We start from the raw sequence: 17,814 nt of genomic DNA on the forward strand, positions 1-17,814 counted from the left end.
GTGCCGCGTTCGCCGCTAGGCTAACCAACAGGAGGTTGCCACGTCAAGCGGAAAACCAGGGGTGACGGTTACCACGCGCGCGTGGGCCTCACTCTCCTGACATGAAGTGCAACCGCCGCAGACGGCATGATGACACCCGTGCCAGGGGTCAACTCAAACGTCGCCCTCAGCGACTTATCTCACCAACCTGTCAGAAGTTCAAATTTCGAAGTTTCCCGCCATAAAACGTGCAAGTAACGTCATGCAGAAGTCACATGAGCCGCGCCAGATATACGTAAACTACTATAACCTCGCGCACCTAACAGGCCAAACAATAAATCACTTAACACCTGCCTAGTACATGCGCATTTAAAACGACAGTTTTCAACGCGCGCCATACAAGTCAGGATCAAAAGAACCATTTCCCCTCTTATTTTTTATTATTAAGTCCAGAGCTCCAACCACTTGCGTTGCGCATGGTGCAGCACTGGACTGGGGGGACTTGAAGGGGTATGGTCCCAAAAAGCCGCGCAAACCTCCGACCAGGTTGCGCGCGGAACCATACTCCTTATTTCAGAAAACTTATTAACAGTATCCTCGCGCGACTTACACTCGTGGCAGTTTGTCTGGCGCGAGGCACGGCTCACAAGAGAGCCAAGTATCAGCACTTAGCATAAAACAATGGAACAAATGAGCATGCTAACCCCCGCGCGGGTTAGCTTGTTATCCAACAAGAGCCACTCAGTAGGGAAGCGCACGGCTACCTACAGTGGTACACAAGGTACAAGTGGCAGTAAAAGGAGCCAATGAGCGTCTAGCAGGCTCTGGTCAATCGTGCGCCACGATCGCCTGACAAGAAGTACACAAGGACGCCTACATGGCACCAATCAGAGGACGGAGACAACTGTCCCACGATCTCCACTCGTCTGCTGATGACAGAAGGACAACAAGGCCGACAACAATGACACGTGGCTCCAATCAAGGTGCGCCAGCACCAACGAGCATCTAGAAGCCACTAAGCGGTCGACGCCAGTGAGACAAAGAGCATATCCGTTTTGTTGTCCGCTTCTGGCCCAAGGCCCATCAGCCCATAACCCCTCACACCTCTCCGGCTATAAATAGAGACCTCATCCCACAGGTTAAACATTCTATTCTCTCGGCTCTTACTCTTTACACTTAATCACTCTCAAAGCAGTCGCTTATTCTCACGCCGGAGCCTGGTTAAGAGGGAAACCCCCACATTCCCCTCTTAACGAGTAACGGTGTTCTGTTTTGCAGGTTAGATCACCAAGTCGGAGCTCAAATATCCTTAAAGAAGATTAACCCTCATGAAAGGAACATAAATCAATCTAATTAATTCCCTAATTAGATCACTGTTTCTTCAATTATGAAAGATTGATTAAAGCCCAAGTGAAAAGTTGGGCCTCTTAAAGCCCAACTTATTAACTTTTTACAAAATAAAGGTACGTTGAAAACGAGTTGTAATGTTTACATTTTACATACGACAGATTTTGATATGCGTCAGTTGTTCTACAAAATTAACATATAACCACTCTTTTCATAACCGAGCGCTTTAATCGGACCATTAGACCTACTTGAACTATATGATTACTTATAAATAGTTTTGATTAAAAAATATATATGTTTATTATGACAATGGTTTATCTTTTCTTTTAGAGTAAACTGATAAAATGGACCCTGAGGTTTGGTCATTTTTGCTACTTAGTACAAAACTCAAACCTTTTGAATCTGTGTGTCTGTGGTTTTAATTTTGTTGTCATTTTAATCTAAAATCAAAATCTGGTCAAATTTTACAATGCTAACCAAATGTGAGGTCTGAAATAAACAAAACCGTTCGAGAGTACTCAGTGGACTAGTTCTAACAAATATTAAATTGTCGATTTCAATGTGGGGTTTGCTAACACTTTTCAATTTTATTCATCATAACACTGTGACGATAAGAAATAACATCACTCGTATCTTAGTATTTTGTTTTCCTCACCTTTTTTATCCATTTGGATAGACTATATTTTGTACTTAGACCTTGATTTTAATTAAAATAAATTGTTAGTATAGTTTCAAAGAAAACTGATAATGATTTAGAGTGTACATATCAAAAGAACGTATGTTAAAGGAGCATCTCTACATTTTGTTTTGTTCCTAGTCTTGATTAATACAAGTTACGTTCCACGCGGTCTAGTTTCTCTTGTTACTAACTTACTACGAATTGTATGTATACGTATCTTATAATATTTTCTCTCTCTATATATATTATATTATATAATAAGATATGATTTTGCAAAGTAAAATAATTTCATCTTACTAATATGTACAAAACACATTAACTATATTTAATATATTATATGATATGATTTATGATTTTGCTATGTATAAATAATTTCATCTTTCTAATACGTATAAAACACTGGGGCTGTTTGTTTACCTCTTAATGAGACTCTTAATGATTCAGACCTCTTATTGGTTCAGCACTTAATGGTTCAGACTGTTTGTTTCACGAGCAGATGTCTGAATGGTTCAAACATTTGCCTCTGAATAGTTAAGATTTATACAGAGTCTGAAATATTAAGACCTCTAATCTGAATTGGTCAGACATTTGCCTCTGAACGGTTAAACATTATACAGACTATTAATGGTTTAAACCTCGTACTGTTTCAGCACTTAATGGTTCAAACATCTTACTGGTTCAGCACTTAATCATTCAGATGTTGCCAAACAGCCCCTAACTATATTTCATGATACCCTATTTATTAATTCCTTATTCTTATACGCTTTTTTCATGGCTAATATTTAATTGTTCTGTAATGTATTTATCTATCTTGGAGCCAATGATTTTCCCGTTAAAGTGGAGGATTTGGATCAAGGGTATTTTATCTTCGGTAATATCTTTCGTTCTCATTAATCAGTGGCGGACCCAGAAACTATTTGTTGAGGGTGCAAATGAGTGGTTCAAGCATATTTTCAATGGGTGCGGTCGGGTTTTTTGCCTAAAAAAATACACTATTTTTTTTTCAAGGGGTGCGCCCGCCTACCCATGCAGACACTTAGGTCCGCCCCTGTCATTAATGGCTCCCCGGCTTTCAAATTCGACTTTCAAAAAGGCATTCGTCAAGGGGACATGCTTTCACTATTTCTCTTTATTATTGGTGTGGAGGGTCTTGCATGCATGTATAATAAGGCCATGGAAAATGAGATTTTTAAGGGGTTTTTCATGTCTAACGGGGCCCCAAGATCTTCCACCTTGTCTTCACGGATGATGCCCTTTGGGGAGTGGTTGAGGAAAATATTATAAACATGGGTAAGTTGGAAAAATATCACAACTCTGATTGAGGTGGGTGCAGTGGCTAAGCTTTGATCCGAACGACAGGGGGTTCGGAAACGTATATACCCAAAAATTTCTATAGAACCGAGGGGTCGAAAACATATATACCCTAAAAATTTTATACGAAAACTACATATATAACACTGCTGAGCGAAAAGTTCGGGGGTTGGGCGCCCCCTCCCGCCCCTTCTATAATTCGCCCCTGGGTGGGTGGTTTCGGTCTTACTCCACTTAGGGACGCGAACATTACGCTTCCAACTAAGTGATGGTGGAGATTCAAAACCGAGCCAAACGCGTATGGAGGAAAGTTATTATTTATATACATAACACCAACCGGTCATGGCTTATTCTTTCGTATTTCAAAAGTATCCCGGGCACTTGGAGTACCATAGCAAAACTCGAAAAATCACATGGCTTTCTTGCATGTAAATTTGTTAAGTATTATTAAAGGAGAGTTTGGTAAAAGAGACAAAATTCGTTTTTGGCTCGATCCTTAGCTCTCCTCAAATCCTTTAAGGCGACCTTCCCCGCCTTTTTGGTTTAGAAAAGGAAAACTCTCGACTTATATCAGATTGTTTTGAAGTGGTTAATGGTTCGGATGAGTGGAGATGAAAATGGAAGAGGGCAAACTTAAATGGGGTGGAGATGTTAGAGCTTGGAGATTGCCTTAATATGCTCACAAACATACAACCTTCTTCTTTGGATGATAAATGGCGATGGGTTCCTAAAGAGAAGGAAGGTTTCTCTGCTTCATCCATGAAACGACACTTTTCGAAGCCTTGAACCCAGGGCCGTTTCTTGATTTAAATGGAATAAGTGGGTTCATAAAAAGGTAAACATTTTTGCTTAGAAAGTTATTCAAAATCGGCTGCCAACTTTGATGGAGCTAAAAAACGAAATGTGAATGCGGACTCAACAGACTGTACTTTTTGTTCGGAAGGAGGCGAGTCATGCAAGCACTTATTTATTGGGTGTTTGTTTGCCGCTCAAGTGTGGGCAACAATCTCTGCATTGTGCAAGTTACCTTAAGTTTATGCTTTTTTCCATAAAGGATCTCTTCTCACTTCATAAAAACCTCTGGGCTTTCTAAAGAAAAAAATGAGATTGTCTGTGGCATCATTCTTTCAGCTTGTCGAAGCATGTGGAAGTCTACGAATGATCGTATTTTAACATTGCGCTTGTTGCCAATGTGGTTCAAGAGATAAAAGCTTGGAGTTTTCTTTGGATTAAAAATAGGTCCACTTGTAATAATCTCACCTGGAGGGATTGGACAAAATGTCTGTTGTAATGATTGTTATGTTTTTCCTAGCGCCTTGCTAGTGTTTTAATGAAAGTTGTAGTTTAAAAGAAATGTATTTATTGATAAATAAACTTATATTGGTTTAACAAAGAAACAAAGTATTTATATTTGTTATGTTTTTCCTAACGCCTTGATAATGGTTTAACAAGGTATTTTTTTTTTATTTTCCACATCTAAGTATAGATGTACATATAAATTATAATCCTATATAAACGAGTTTTAAAAATGTGCATTGAACTCACCCAATTCATATAAGTGTAATTAAGATGTGTTCTGATAATATGGGTGTTTGTCACATGTATAGTTGCAAAATGTAGAAAACGGACCCTAGCCTACTCAAATTAATAAAGTCTGGCCGTTCCAAAAAAAAAAAAAAAAAAGACTCAAATTAATAAATTCTAGATTGATTCTTTGACTTTAAAGTTTTTAATATCACGGCTATGGTTGTAAAACATACAAGATGGTCCTAAGTTCATTCAAAACATTTAATTCAACGTATTATCATAAAATATCTTAATTACTCTTATTATGAATTGTGTGAGTTTAATGCCACTTTTTGAAAACTTAGATTATATACGTGTACATATATATAGGCGTGTGAAAGGGAAAATCAAACAAATACTTTGTTGAATCATATATTTATGGATGAATGCATTATTATTCCATATATAAATTAGTAACTTTTTTTTGCATCATGACTTGTACATCATGCTTTATAACTTTTTCAAACAAAAAAACTTCATATTCCACTTTAAACCTTAAAGTTTTTTCTTTTACATTTTAACCCATTTCAAATTTTTACTTTTAACTCAAAATTTTTCATCTTTTTTAATTTAACACAACACTTTATTATTTACAACTTTGGTCCCCCATGCCTTTTGTCTTTCGCAAGTTTTTCGTTTTACATTTCGTTCTAAATTTTGCGAGTTAATATGTCGTAGCGTGCATGTGAGGTTCAATGTTTTTTGCTCTATTTTTCCATATTTGACAAACCCGTCGCAACGCGTCCATTTTTTTCCTTTTGAAAAGTTCGTCGCAACGGGCGGGTCTTAGATCGATTAAGTTATTATTTTCTACGTTTTACGTTTCTGATTAATTTCTTCGCATTAACACACTGTAACGGGTGTGCGTGGTTTAACGATTTTAGTCTGCTTTTCGTTCAGTGTAATTTTTACCATTTTAAGTTAATATGTCGTAGCGTGCATGTGAGGTTCAATGTTTTTTGCTCTATTTTTCCATATTTGACAAACCCGTCGCAACGCGTCCATTTTTTTCCTTTTGAAAAGTTCGTCGCAACGGGCGGGTCTTAGATCGATTAAGTTATTATTTTCTACGTTTTACGTTTCTGATTAATTTCTTCGCATTAACACACTGTAACGGGTGTGCGTGGTTTAACGATTTTAGTCTGCTTTTCGTTCAGTGTAATTTTTACCATTTTATCTATTTTATTTTTATGCTACTGAGAGTCGGTGTCGTTGTGGCATTGGTGCTACTTCGCACGGTTTTACGAACATTTTTAACCTATTAAATTTTTACTAATATTTTGTTTCGGTTTACCCCTATACTTCCTTTACTTAAAACTATTTTTTACATGCATATTTTATGTACGGTTCCTTTACTTAAAACTATTTTTTACATGCATATTTTATGTACGGGTATGTATAAATATGATTTGTTCTATATTCCGATGTAAACTTTTTTTATACACGAGTCAGGTCAAATATAATACGTTTTCGTTTAAAGAAACCATTTTTACGTGCATATTTTTATGTACGTTTTGGTATAAATTCAAGTTGTTCTACGTTTCGATGTAAACGTTTTTGGGAAATGATTCAGGTCAAATATAATATGTTTTCATGTTTATTTTATATATGTTCCGTAAAGTTTGTTTTGAACCGAGTGGAGTCAAATTATGGTTTCTTTTTTTCTCCCCTGTTTTCGAAAGCTCTAATTAATCCATTTTGATTACATGTGCATATTTTCCTTCATACCCGTTACGTTTTCTATGTATGAGTTTGGTCACATATAATATGTTATGATGTTCGATATGAATTTGATTTACTTTACGTTTGATCCAATCACAATGCTTATACAGGTTACATTGAGTCCAACTGGATACGTCAAAATGTGTGTTTTCATATGGTTAATGCATTATATAACGTTTGGACTAATCCATTCAATATTTACGATGTACTCGCGCCACAACGCGGACGGGTCTTAACCCTAGTTTACATAATAATTAAAATGTTATAGTACATCTTTATTGAATTTATTGGTGAATAAAATGCTTTAGAACTATCCATGTAATTATGTAAACAACCAGTGAATCGTTTCTGAAGTTTTTGTTTGTTTAATAAATGAACAAAAACGAATAAGATTGTGTTGTTCATTTAGTTAAATGAACACATGTCCCGTTTGTTAATTTATGTTTATGAACGTCTGTTTACGTTCTTTCATTTTTTTGAACGGTTAATTTCTTTAATCCATGTCGTATCTTTAATCCATGTCGTCTGTGTGATTTGAACCCAAGTCCTTCCCCTTCCCAACTGATGTATTTTTAAAGGCTTTGTTTTTGCCAATAGACCACCATCCCATTGGTTACGTTCTTTCATTTTAATTATTTATGTTGGTTCGGTTATGCTCATCAATGTTTGTACGCTTATGATTGCGCGATTATGTTTGTCAGTTGGCATATGTTTAAGTTTGTTTGTTTACGTTTGTTTATACATGTCTTTAAATTTTTCAGGGTCATTACAATTTAGTCTAGTTATATGAAATTAAGTTAAAATACTACCAATTACAACTTACTCTAGTTTTATTTGTTTCTTAGACCCAGATGGCTTGATGTTTTTTTTGTTAAGAATAAACAATGAATATGAACACTGAACTTACTCTGTTTATGGTTTTTCTTTTTAACGACAAATTTCTTTTAATCCCTCATTGGTTACCCTGCTTATGCTTGTTCGCTTAAAAAAAACGGTCGAAAATAGGGGTGTTAATTTCTGACACGACCCGAAAACCCGACACGAACCTAACACGAAATTCGTCGGTTTATGTTTAGTATAACCGGGTCGGGTCAGTTTCAGGTTGAACCCGTTTAGCTAAACGGGTCGGGTTCGGGTCAACCCATATATATTATATATTATATTTTTACAATATATTTTATTTCATAAATTAATTTTTTATTTTATGCCATAATTATAACTTAAAAGAAAAATGAACATAACATTTTATAATTAAACTGTAATTGTATTATACACATTTCTGTTTTATATAGTAAACTTTTAATTTTAATATACTAATTTGCGAAAAAAAATTTAAAATTAAAAAATTCGGGTTGAATGGATCGTGTTTGGGTCAACTCTCGAATATTCCGGTTCATATATATGACACGATTTTCAAGTTCGATTTGAACTCGACCCGCCAACCTACGAAGACAACCCGTTTAGCACCCTTAGCCGTAAACACTCTACTTATTCTTATTTATCCAATGCTAACTTTTTTATATAAAAAAGATATAGAGAATATTTGTTCCAAGGAAAAAAAAAGATTAAAAAAAAGAATATTTACAGCAAAGATGAACCAAATGGGACACAGAAAGAAAGAAAGAAAGAAAGAAAGAAGCAAAGTAAAGCAACAGCTGCTCTTCTGCTACTCCCACCATCCCCTCTTTCTTTCATTTCTCCCTCAACACACTCCACCTCTTTTCACGTGAATTTCTAGGGTTTCCACTACTTTACGCCACCGACATACCTCCACCATCCGCCCATATTTCCACCAGATCCGCCCAATTTCCACCGTCAATAACCTCCATTTCACTCCAATTTGCCTCCATATCCGTTATTACAGTTAATTCGTTTCATATACTGGTTCTCGTTGACCTTAATTGCGTCAATTTTGACTTCCGTACAGCGGTGCAGGTAAGTCAACAGGTTTTAGATTCTTCTTACTTGTAGCGTGAGGTTACGTTAACCTAGATCTATTTTTTATTAAGTTACGTGAATTGATGACGTCACACTTGAAGTTAGTATCCAGATAAAGTGAATCCGGTGACTGTAGGTGGCATAATGATGAATTAATGGTGAATTTGTGAGTTAATTAGGTTGTTAACAGGTGTTGTGAGCTGTTTATGTTAAGTTACGTGAATTGATGACGTCATGCTTGAAGTTGATATTCAGATGAAGTGAATCCGGTGACTGTAGGTGGAATAGTGATAGAATAATGATGAATTTGTGAGTTAATTTGGTTGTTAACAGGTGTTGCTGTGAGCTGTTTATGTTAAGTTACGTGAATTGATGACGTCACAGTTGAAGTTGATATTTAGATGAAGTGAATCCGGTGACTGCAGGTGGAGTGGTGATAGAATAATGATGAATTTGTGAGTTAATTAGTTTTTTAACAGGTGTTGTTGTGAGCTGTTTATGTTAAGTTACGTGAATTGATAACGTCACATTTGAAATTGGAGTTCAGATGAAGTGAACCTGGTGAATAACGTGAATTTGTGAGTTAATTAGGTTGTTAAGAGGTGTTGTTGAAATTTAGGGTTTGTAAGTTAGTATATGATTGGGATGTGTGTTTGTTGGATGAATTAAGGAGTTAAATAATGCCTGTTTCACCGGCGATTGTTTCGCCGGCGATGAGACGTTCGCCAGGGAGGGAAGCGAGAGGCGGTGGTCATAAAAGAGGATGTAGTCTTGAGAGTGGAATGGTGTTTAAGGAGAGAGATGATGATCTGGCTTTGTTTAATGAGGTGCAAAGCAAAGAGAGAGATGGTTTTTTGTTGCAGGATGATGATGATTTTGAAGACGTTTTCGGTAATTTCTTTAGCCTTTTGCTATGTAATGTGCATTGTAATCTAATTTTATTTGTAAGTTAATTGTGTTTGTGTGAATTATGATTTGTGTTTACTTGTTTACATGTGATTGAGTAGCTATTATATGTTTATATGTAGACATTTTTGTTACTTATTATGGATGATGCAAGCTTGTTTTGTTGTCTGTTCAATATGATGATTTCAAGGACATTGTTTGGTAGCATCTCAAGTTTTTTTGTTATATAATATACAAAATAATTTTATTTGTGTGAATTGTGATTTGTGTTTACGTGTTTACATGTGATCAAGTAGCTTTTACATGCTTATATGTAGACGTTTTTGTCACTTATTATGAATGATATATGCATGTTTTGTTGTCTGTTCAATATGATGATTTGAATACATTTTTGGTAGTTTCTCAAGCTTTTTGTCATGTAATATACAAAATAATTTACTTTTGTCTGTAAGTTAAATGAATCTGTGTGAATTATGATATTTGTTTACTGGTTCACATGTGATCGGTGCAGCTATTATATTTTTGTATGTAGACATTTTTTGTTACTTGTTACGTATGACACATGCTCATCGTGTTGTCTACTTGCATTTTTGCAGTGACCAAGTTAAGGCATTTTTCAGATCACAAGAATGGATTAAATGTTGCTGCTCGAGGAGAAAGCAGTGACCTCCTCAATGCAGAAGAGGAAAAGAATGATTACGAATGGTTTGTAATCATTTGCTTCTCATCTTATTTCTAACGTCTTTTACCATATCAGTTATCAAGTTAGGTATTTAATAGTTTTTATACTAATTTTCCTTTTTTGGGAATGAAGGTTAATGACTCCTCCTGATACCCCTCTGTTTCCCTCGTTGGATGATGAGACGCCTCGAGTTATTCCCGCACAAAGGGGTAGACCTCGAGCTCAACCCATTTCAATCTCCAGATCATCAACAGTAAGTCGTTTATATACTAAAAGTTTAACAAAAAAAAAAATAGGGTATTAATTTATATATAAAAGAACAAAAAACATTAGCCCTTTTCTTTTACTTTAATTTGATAGTTTTTTCTTCTGGCTTCTTCATGGAATTGGATGATTAAAAAAAAACAACAGAAACTGTTTTTTGTTAAACCTTTATTACTTCAGTTATTAATATTATGTTTTCCAAAACAACTAAAAACATCAATTTTTGATTTTGTTTTCTTTGAATTTGATTTGATAGTTTCTTGATCATTTAATTAGTGTAAATATTTGTTTTTGCCAGGTAGTTTTTTGATATTTTTAATTGGTCATACTTTGTAATTTGTATTAATAGGCTGTGTTTGGGACGAAGGAGTCAGAGATGGTTCATACTGTTTTTTGTTAGACTTTTAGTACTTTAATTAACAATATTTTTTTTTTCCAAAACAACTAAAACATTAGGATTTTTTATTTACTTTGACTTGATAGTTTCTTCTTCTGGCTCCTTCATGGAATTGGATGATAAAAAACAACATAAACTGTTTTTCATTTAACTTTTAGTACTTCAGTTATTAACTTTATGTTTTCAAAAACAATTAAAAACATCAAAAAAAAATTCTTTGAGTTTGATTTGATTAGTTTCTTGATCGTTTAGTTGGTGTAAATATTTATTTTTGCAAAGTAGTTTTTTTGATATTTTATCAATTGAACTATGCGTTCACTAAAAGTAAAGTTATAAAAATATTTATTCATATATAAAATGAAACATTACTAAGAGACAAATCATTAATAGTATCTCACAGTTTTAATTAATAGTTATTCACATCAAAGAAGCTTTTCACATTTGTTTAGCGTTTACCAATATATTAAAACATACGAAAAAATATATTTAAATGTAATTCTTTATAATGCATCTAATGTATACATGATTATAGATGGAAAAGAGCCACAGAAGCAGTAGAGGTAGTCCAAGCCCAAATCGTTTGAGCCCATCTCCACGTTCTCACGAACCCACATTTCAACCCAGAACTCGGGCCACATCAGCACCTAGTTCTAGCCCACCACCTACCCGTAGGCCCGCCACTGGATCGAGAAGACCATCATCCCCATCAAGTAAACCTTCCTCACCACCTCCACGAGCTTCTACACCACCTTCAAGACGATTAAGTACCGGTTCTACTAGTACTACGAGGGGTATTTCAGTCAATTCAGCTTCACCAAAAATAAGGGCATGGCAGGTAGGGGTGTGCACGATTCGGTTATTAGCATTAGCCGAAACCATAACCGAAGTCATCGGTTAATCGGTTCGGTTTATTCGGTTAATTTGTCGGTTTTCGGTTAATTTTGGTTAATAGCCAAACCAAACAAGGGCTAAAATTTTTGCTTAGAAATACATATAATGGAGGTATAAATACATGAAATAAATGTAAAAATACATGAAATGGAAGTATAAAACATGAAATACATGAAATCGAGGTATAAAAGCTAGAAATATATGAAAATATAAATGGTTCGGTTCGATTAATTTTGGCTAACCGATGGTACAAAACAAAAACCGATAACCGATTTGTGGCTAATTCGGTTTCAGTTAATTTCGGTTTGGTTTCGGTTAACGGTTCAGTTATTGCTGGCAGGCAAATATTCCTGGTTTTTCCACTGAAGCACCACCGAATCTCAGAACATCTTTAGCTGACCGACCTGCGTCTTATGTACGTGGATCCTCACCCGCTTCTAGAAACGGGAGAAAATCGATGTCACCTACTGCACCTAGAAGCATCAGCTCGTCTCATAGTAGAGGTTCAGTTGCATCTTATGCTGCTGATGATGATCTTGAATCTCTACCGTCTGTTACTGTTGATGGGTCAGAACGATCAAATTCGAGGAGAGTGATCGGGTTTAGAAATAATAACTATAATAAAGTTCCTTCTCCTCAAAAGCCGGGCCGAACACTTACTTCTAGTTCTGCTCCAAAAAGATCCTTTGATATGGCACTTCGACAAATGGTAATTAACTATCCTTTTTGTTTTTATACGGCCAAACCATACGAAATTGAAATTAATGTTATGTTACACTTTCTTTCCGGATTAAAAAAAAACTTTTAGTTGGCATAAAAAAGAAACAAATTTAAAAATTGTTACTGGTTTACACCAACCTACTCTTAATTGCTGAAGTGGCACTGCTTGATGACAAGCCAGCCACCACATATGCAAAAAAAGGTTTACGTTTAAAAAATAAAAATAAATTTATTTACAAGTTTTGAAAAAAAGTCTTCTGACTTTTATTTCTAAAAATATTTATTAAATTGGATGAGCAAATGGCAAATGGTACTGGGTACCAAAACAGAACTGGTACCGGTACCGAATTTTCCCTACCGAGCCATTTTTGGTACCCACTTTTTGCGTTTTTCGGGATTGGTACTTTCGGTTACGTACCGGTTCAGTACGATGCCGGTATTTTGGGTTGATTTACCTTCGAATACCCTGCCATACCATATCGAGCAATTTCGGTACTGGGACCCATTTTTTCGATTTTCGGGATCGGTATGGTTCGGTACTAGTACACTACCAAGCTCAGCCCATATTAAATGTCACATACTCACATCTGATAGCACGTGGCATATGCATATTCACTAAAATGGCAAATAATTCATCAACAATATTTCAAAAAATCAGCAAAAACATATGCCTTGCTATCAGTTAAAAGGCACATTCGTTGCTAAAAACTGGAATTAAATTACAACGTTGGATAAAAAGGCAAGTTGGTTTCTATTTTAAACCTAATTTACATTTTTTAAGTAGCGACTACTACTTTTTAACAATCATAACTGTTTTTGTGGTACGCAAAATATGAGATGACATTGTTTATTTTTTATTATTATTTTGTGTAGGATCATAGAAAAAGTCCCCAAAATATGTTCAGACCACTGCTCTCGAGTGTCCCTACTTCAAATTTTTACGCCGGGAAATCAAGTCCCGCTTGGAATTCTTCGGTAACAACTAGTAGTAATGCAAGTTCCGATTTTGGCACTAGTGGGCCCCACAATATTGAAGAAAATGAACTAAACGATGACGAGGCAACAAGTGGAATTACAAAGGTCCCAGATTCTAATGTTAATGATGAAGCAATATTTGTGTTTGAAAAAACTGATTCGTTAAATGAAGATACAAGGATCGAAACCCAAGATATTTCACCAAATGAAGATGTAATTGTAGATGATTTCAACGGCCAGGATGATATGTTGGTTTGTTCTAGATGTGGTTGTGAGTACTCTGTTATAACGCAAACAGAAGATGACGTTAAAGTTTGTCTAAATTGCCGAAAGTCAACTTCAGCTTTGACCGTCGGTGATACCGTGACAAGCATAGTGTCCGTTGCTAGTTCCGAAACAGAAGATCATGAATTCGTCAACAACACAATGAACACACTGAAGCCTCAGTTGACCTTAGTCAAAGATGAATATCCGGAGTTGACTTGTAAGGACGAATCGCAATCTGAGCAACATGAAGATTTACTCAAGGATGGTGGGGACCGTGAACTGACCCAGGTCAACCATGACGAAATAAGTCAACCAAGTTCAAGTTATAGTGACACGCGGGGAGAACAAATTCAGCACACTGTTAACACTGTTGACTTTCCAAAGTCAAAGGATGAATCTTCAGAACCAGAAGGTATTTCAACAATTCTCAAAAGGTCTAGTAGTATGAAGGGGCCGGTTACACGAAGCAGGAATTTTTCAGCCAGTAGCATTTCTTATGATGCTCTTTCATATATGTCTGCTTCGTCTTCTGTTGACTTTGGGCCTCGTTTACAAAGTCAACTGAGTAGCAGGAGATCCGACACAGAAAATTACAAATATGACCCTGTGAATGTAAAACATCGACGTAGTGTGTCATCTTTATCCGGAACTTCTAGTCATGCCTTCCATCCTTCTAGTGTGGGAACAAGTACACTCGATCCATTTGAGGTATCCGTTGTCCGTGAGGATCGAGATGTTGCTGACTCAGCATCTGTGGGACCGCAAGAAAATCCAAGTGAAAACGACACATGCAATGAAAATGTTGATTCAGGTGACGTTATGTTACCTGAACTTGTAAACGAGCCTTCTTCGTTAGAGGTATCCGTTGTGCCCGTGGAGAGAGATGTTGCTGACTCAGCATCTGTGGGCCCTCACGAAAATCCAAGTGAAAACGACACATGCACTGAAAATGCTGACTCGGCATCTGTGGGCCCTCAAGATACTAATACTTTTACGACTTGTACTGTTGAGGAAGGTACAAGTCTAGCTCCAGGTGTCGATAGCAATGATGTGACAGAAGTTTCATTGGGTGCGTTATCAGAACGAGAAGTTGATCGAACGTCTTCATCTTCTCCTGCTTCACAGTGTCATTCTTCTCGACTTTCTGAGAGCAGCGTAGAAGAGTTTCAGGACCCTCATGCCACAGCTGCAGTTAGTAAAGATACGGAATTCAACACCTCAAATCATTCAAGCAGCATCATTGGTACGTGTATCTGTAGTCGTAGATTATCATTCTTTCTTGCATTCTTCTTTTGTCGTTTGGTTTGTTGAAGATAGAGGTGACAAGATGGGGCGGGTTGGGCGGGTTAGGTAAGAGGTCAAAACGGGTTTGGTCTGGTCATTTTTCTGTAGGGATGGTAATTGGTACCGTAAAAAAACCCGAACTCGACGGACCCGGGTATAGGGTTAGTGTCAGAAATTATTGCGCCGATGTTGCAGAAATCGGCCTAGGCGGCCGATTAATCGGCGCCTAGGCGCTAGTCGGTCAAAAAATCGGTTATGGTCAAAATCGGTCAAAGTCGGTAAAAGTCGGACAAAATTGGTCAAAATCGGACTGTCGGGCCCGTGTTTTTTGACCCAAAAAAACATGTTTTTTGACCCAAAAAAACATGTTTTTTGACCCAAAAAAACATGTTTTTTGACCCAAAAAACCCAATTTTTGAAACCTGACCCATGGTTTAAAGCCCAAATTTGAGTTATAGCCCTATTTTAACATTTAAGTTTAGGTATTTTAACATTTAACCCCCTCTATCTTTCTGTAGTTTACATATGGTTCCTAAACTTTTAAATTTATTAATAAAAAGTATAAAGTTATCTCCTAAACTTGTAAATTTATTAATAAAAAGTATAAAGTTATCTAGATATATATAAAAATTTGTAAAATTATACTTAAAAAGTCCATCCGATTAATCCCGACTAATCCCTAGGCTGTACCTCACCGCCCGACTAGCGCCTAGCGCCTTCTACAACATGCCGCTCGATTACCCGAACCAGTATGAACCAGTATACTCGAATATATTATATAATAATTTTATAAATATAATAAATAGTATGTTGAATTTATTATGAGCTTGAAATTATTAAACCTATATAAGTGTAGTTAAGTATTTAATATTTTAAATCGGTTTTGAAGTGAGTTTAAGACCGAGTTTTGGGTTGACCGGCAAACGTTTTTGTCCATTCTGTAACTTTGTTATTACAATATGATTTTATATATCTAAAAAACAACGATTTATGATGCGAAAAGCATCAAAAATAAACTTTGGGAGACGTTGAAGCCATTTAATCGGTTCTACCTGTTTCCCTTTTAGCTAAATTTATTGATTTGACCCATTTGTATTAAGCTGTGTGTGTAGTCAAACTTTACACGTATTGTGAATACTAACATTAAGTTTTCGTATGTCAGAAGAATCAATGGTTTTGGTTGAAGGCCAAGAAGGAACAAAGGGAAGAAGTTTAACACTCGAAGAAGCAACCGACACAATTCTTTTTTGCAGCTCGATAGTTCATAATTTAGCCTACGAGGCTGCAAATATAGCGATCGAGAAAGAAACCCCGTCAGAACCTTTAGAAAACAATGATTATCAACCGCTTGTGCCAGCCGCCACTAAAAGCTATTCCGGTAGAAAATATCTTCAAAGCCGAAAAACAAGCAAACGGTCATCAAAATCCCAAAAAACGAGGAGAAAAACAACGGAAGGAGACACCATGAAAGCTCCTAACAGCATAAACACGGGTGAGGAAACAGACGTACCGAAACCCCGTATTGTTTATTCTAATAATAAAGAGAACACGAAACCACCGGTACTAGAATCTAAATGCAATTGCAGAATAATGTGATATGATAGGATATCGTTTGAACCTAGCAGAGGTTTCAGGTTCGAATCTAGTTTCCTCGGCTTTTTTTTTTTTTTTTTTTTTTTTTTTTTTTTTGCCTTTTAACCCCCTTAAAGTTAACTTGCGCGATGCAAGTTGCGTTTTAACACGCCCTCACGGTTAGCAATAAAAAATAAAAAAGGAATGTGGTTTGAGTATTAAGGATGAATTTGATTTTAAATTTTTGGATTTTGGTGGTGTAAGTATTGTAAAGTTAATTAGTAGGTTATATATTTTTGTTTTATTAGTGGTTTGTATTGGTGTCATATATATAGAACAGAATAAGAACTACTTAGCAATTGTTGATTGGTGTTTGGATGTGAAGGATTGATTTGTCTCTTGATTATTTTGTAACATTGACAAGATTGAATAATATATTTGACAATTTATTTTGTGTTTTTTTCTTGCTCTTATAAACCATGTTCCTTGCAAAGTCCATACACTAGTTTGGTTGGTGTTTCAAAACCGGACCGGGTCACTTGGTCGGACTCCGGTCCGCCCAAGACGGAACCCGAGAATGATTTTTCTTTTCTTTTTCAATATCTTATGGAGTTTGAACTTGTTACATGCATCATTTATTTGGTTTTTAGGTTTCTATATCGGTTTTTTTTCAACCTAATATCATCAACCATCGGCCATCGCTGATTTAATGCGCCAAGTAATATGATCATTAGGACATAACTAAAAATGGTTCCCCAATGTGTTCATTCATAATGTGATTTCAGGAACCAACGAACATGGTAGTTTAAGGGGGCAACGCCCCCTTGGAAAGGGTTCAAATGGGGATGCACCTCCTCGGTAGTGGTTCGGGGGAAACATCCCAGGATGGGTTCATGAGCAGATTTACATGACTAGGGTAAAAAGTTGTATGAAAAATGATGGTTAGTGAGAACTGGTCATGAGTGACAAATTAGTTGCAAACTATGTATCGATCATTGCGTTGATTCGTTCTGAATCATTTGGTCTGAATTGAGATATATCAGTATAAACAAATCACATGAATTCTCATAAAAAAGTTCATATTTAATTCTTATAAAATACACATTTTGTCTTATCAGATTATTGATTTCGTGTACCCACAGTGGCGGATATACCTTAGGCCGGGGGGCAACGTCCGCTATGGCTTGGTGCGGAAAAATTTGGAAAAATTAGTGTAAATTTTAGAAAAATTTGAGGTTTTTTCGATTTCGTTACAGCTTATTTATAAAACGTTACGGCTTGGCGGATTTTCTAGATCCGCCGCTGTGTACCCAT

The 17,814-nt window shown here is 36.1% G+C and overlaps 1 protein-coding gene across 1 annotated transcript; it reads left to right on the top strand.

Annotated features, from left to right (window-relative positions):
* Positions 1 to 8,203: 8,203 nt before the first annotated feature.
* On the top strand, positions 8,204 to 16,952 carry LOC110871584 (cell wall protein RBR3). Its single transcript, XM_022120264.2, has 7 exons — positions 8,204 to 9,433; positions 10,045 to 10,153; positions 10,263 to 10,383; positions 11,324 to 11,626; positions 12,023 to 12,391; positions 13,276 to 14,887; positions 16,091 to 16,952. Exons 1-7 carry the CDS (start codon positions 9,223 to 9,225, stop codon positions 16,522 to 16,524), a joined length of 3,159 nt encoding a protein of 1,052 aa, XP_021975956.1. The 5' UTR covers positions 8,204 to 9,222; the 3' UTR covers positions 16,525 to 16,952.
* Positions 16,953 to 17,814: the final 862 nt, after the last annotated feature.

Source organism: Helianthus annuus, chromosome 8 (assembly GCF_002127325.2).
Source record: "Helianthus annuus cultivar XRQ/B chromosome 8, HanXRQr2.0-SUNRISE, whole genome shotgun sequence".
In the NCBI taxonomy this organism is placed as follows: domain Eukaryota; kingdom Viridiplantae; phylum Streptophyta; class Magnoliopsida; order Asterales; family Asteraceae; genus Helianthus; species Helianthus annuus.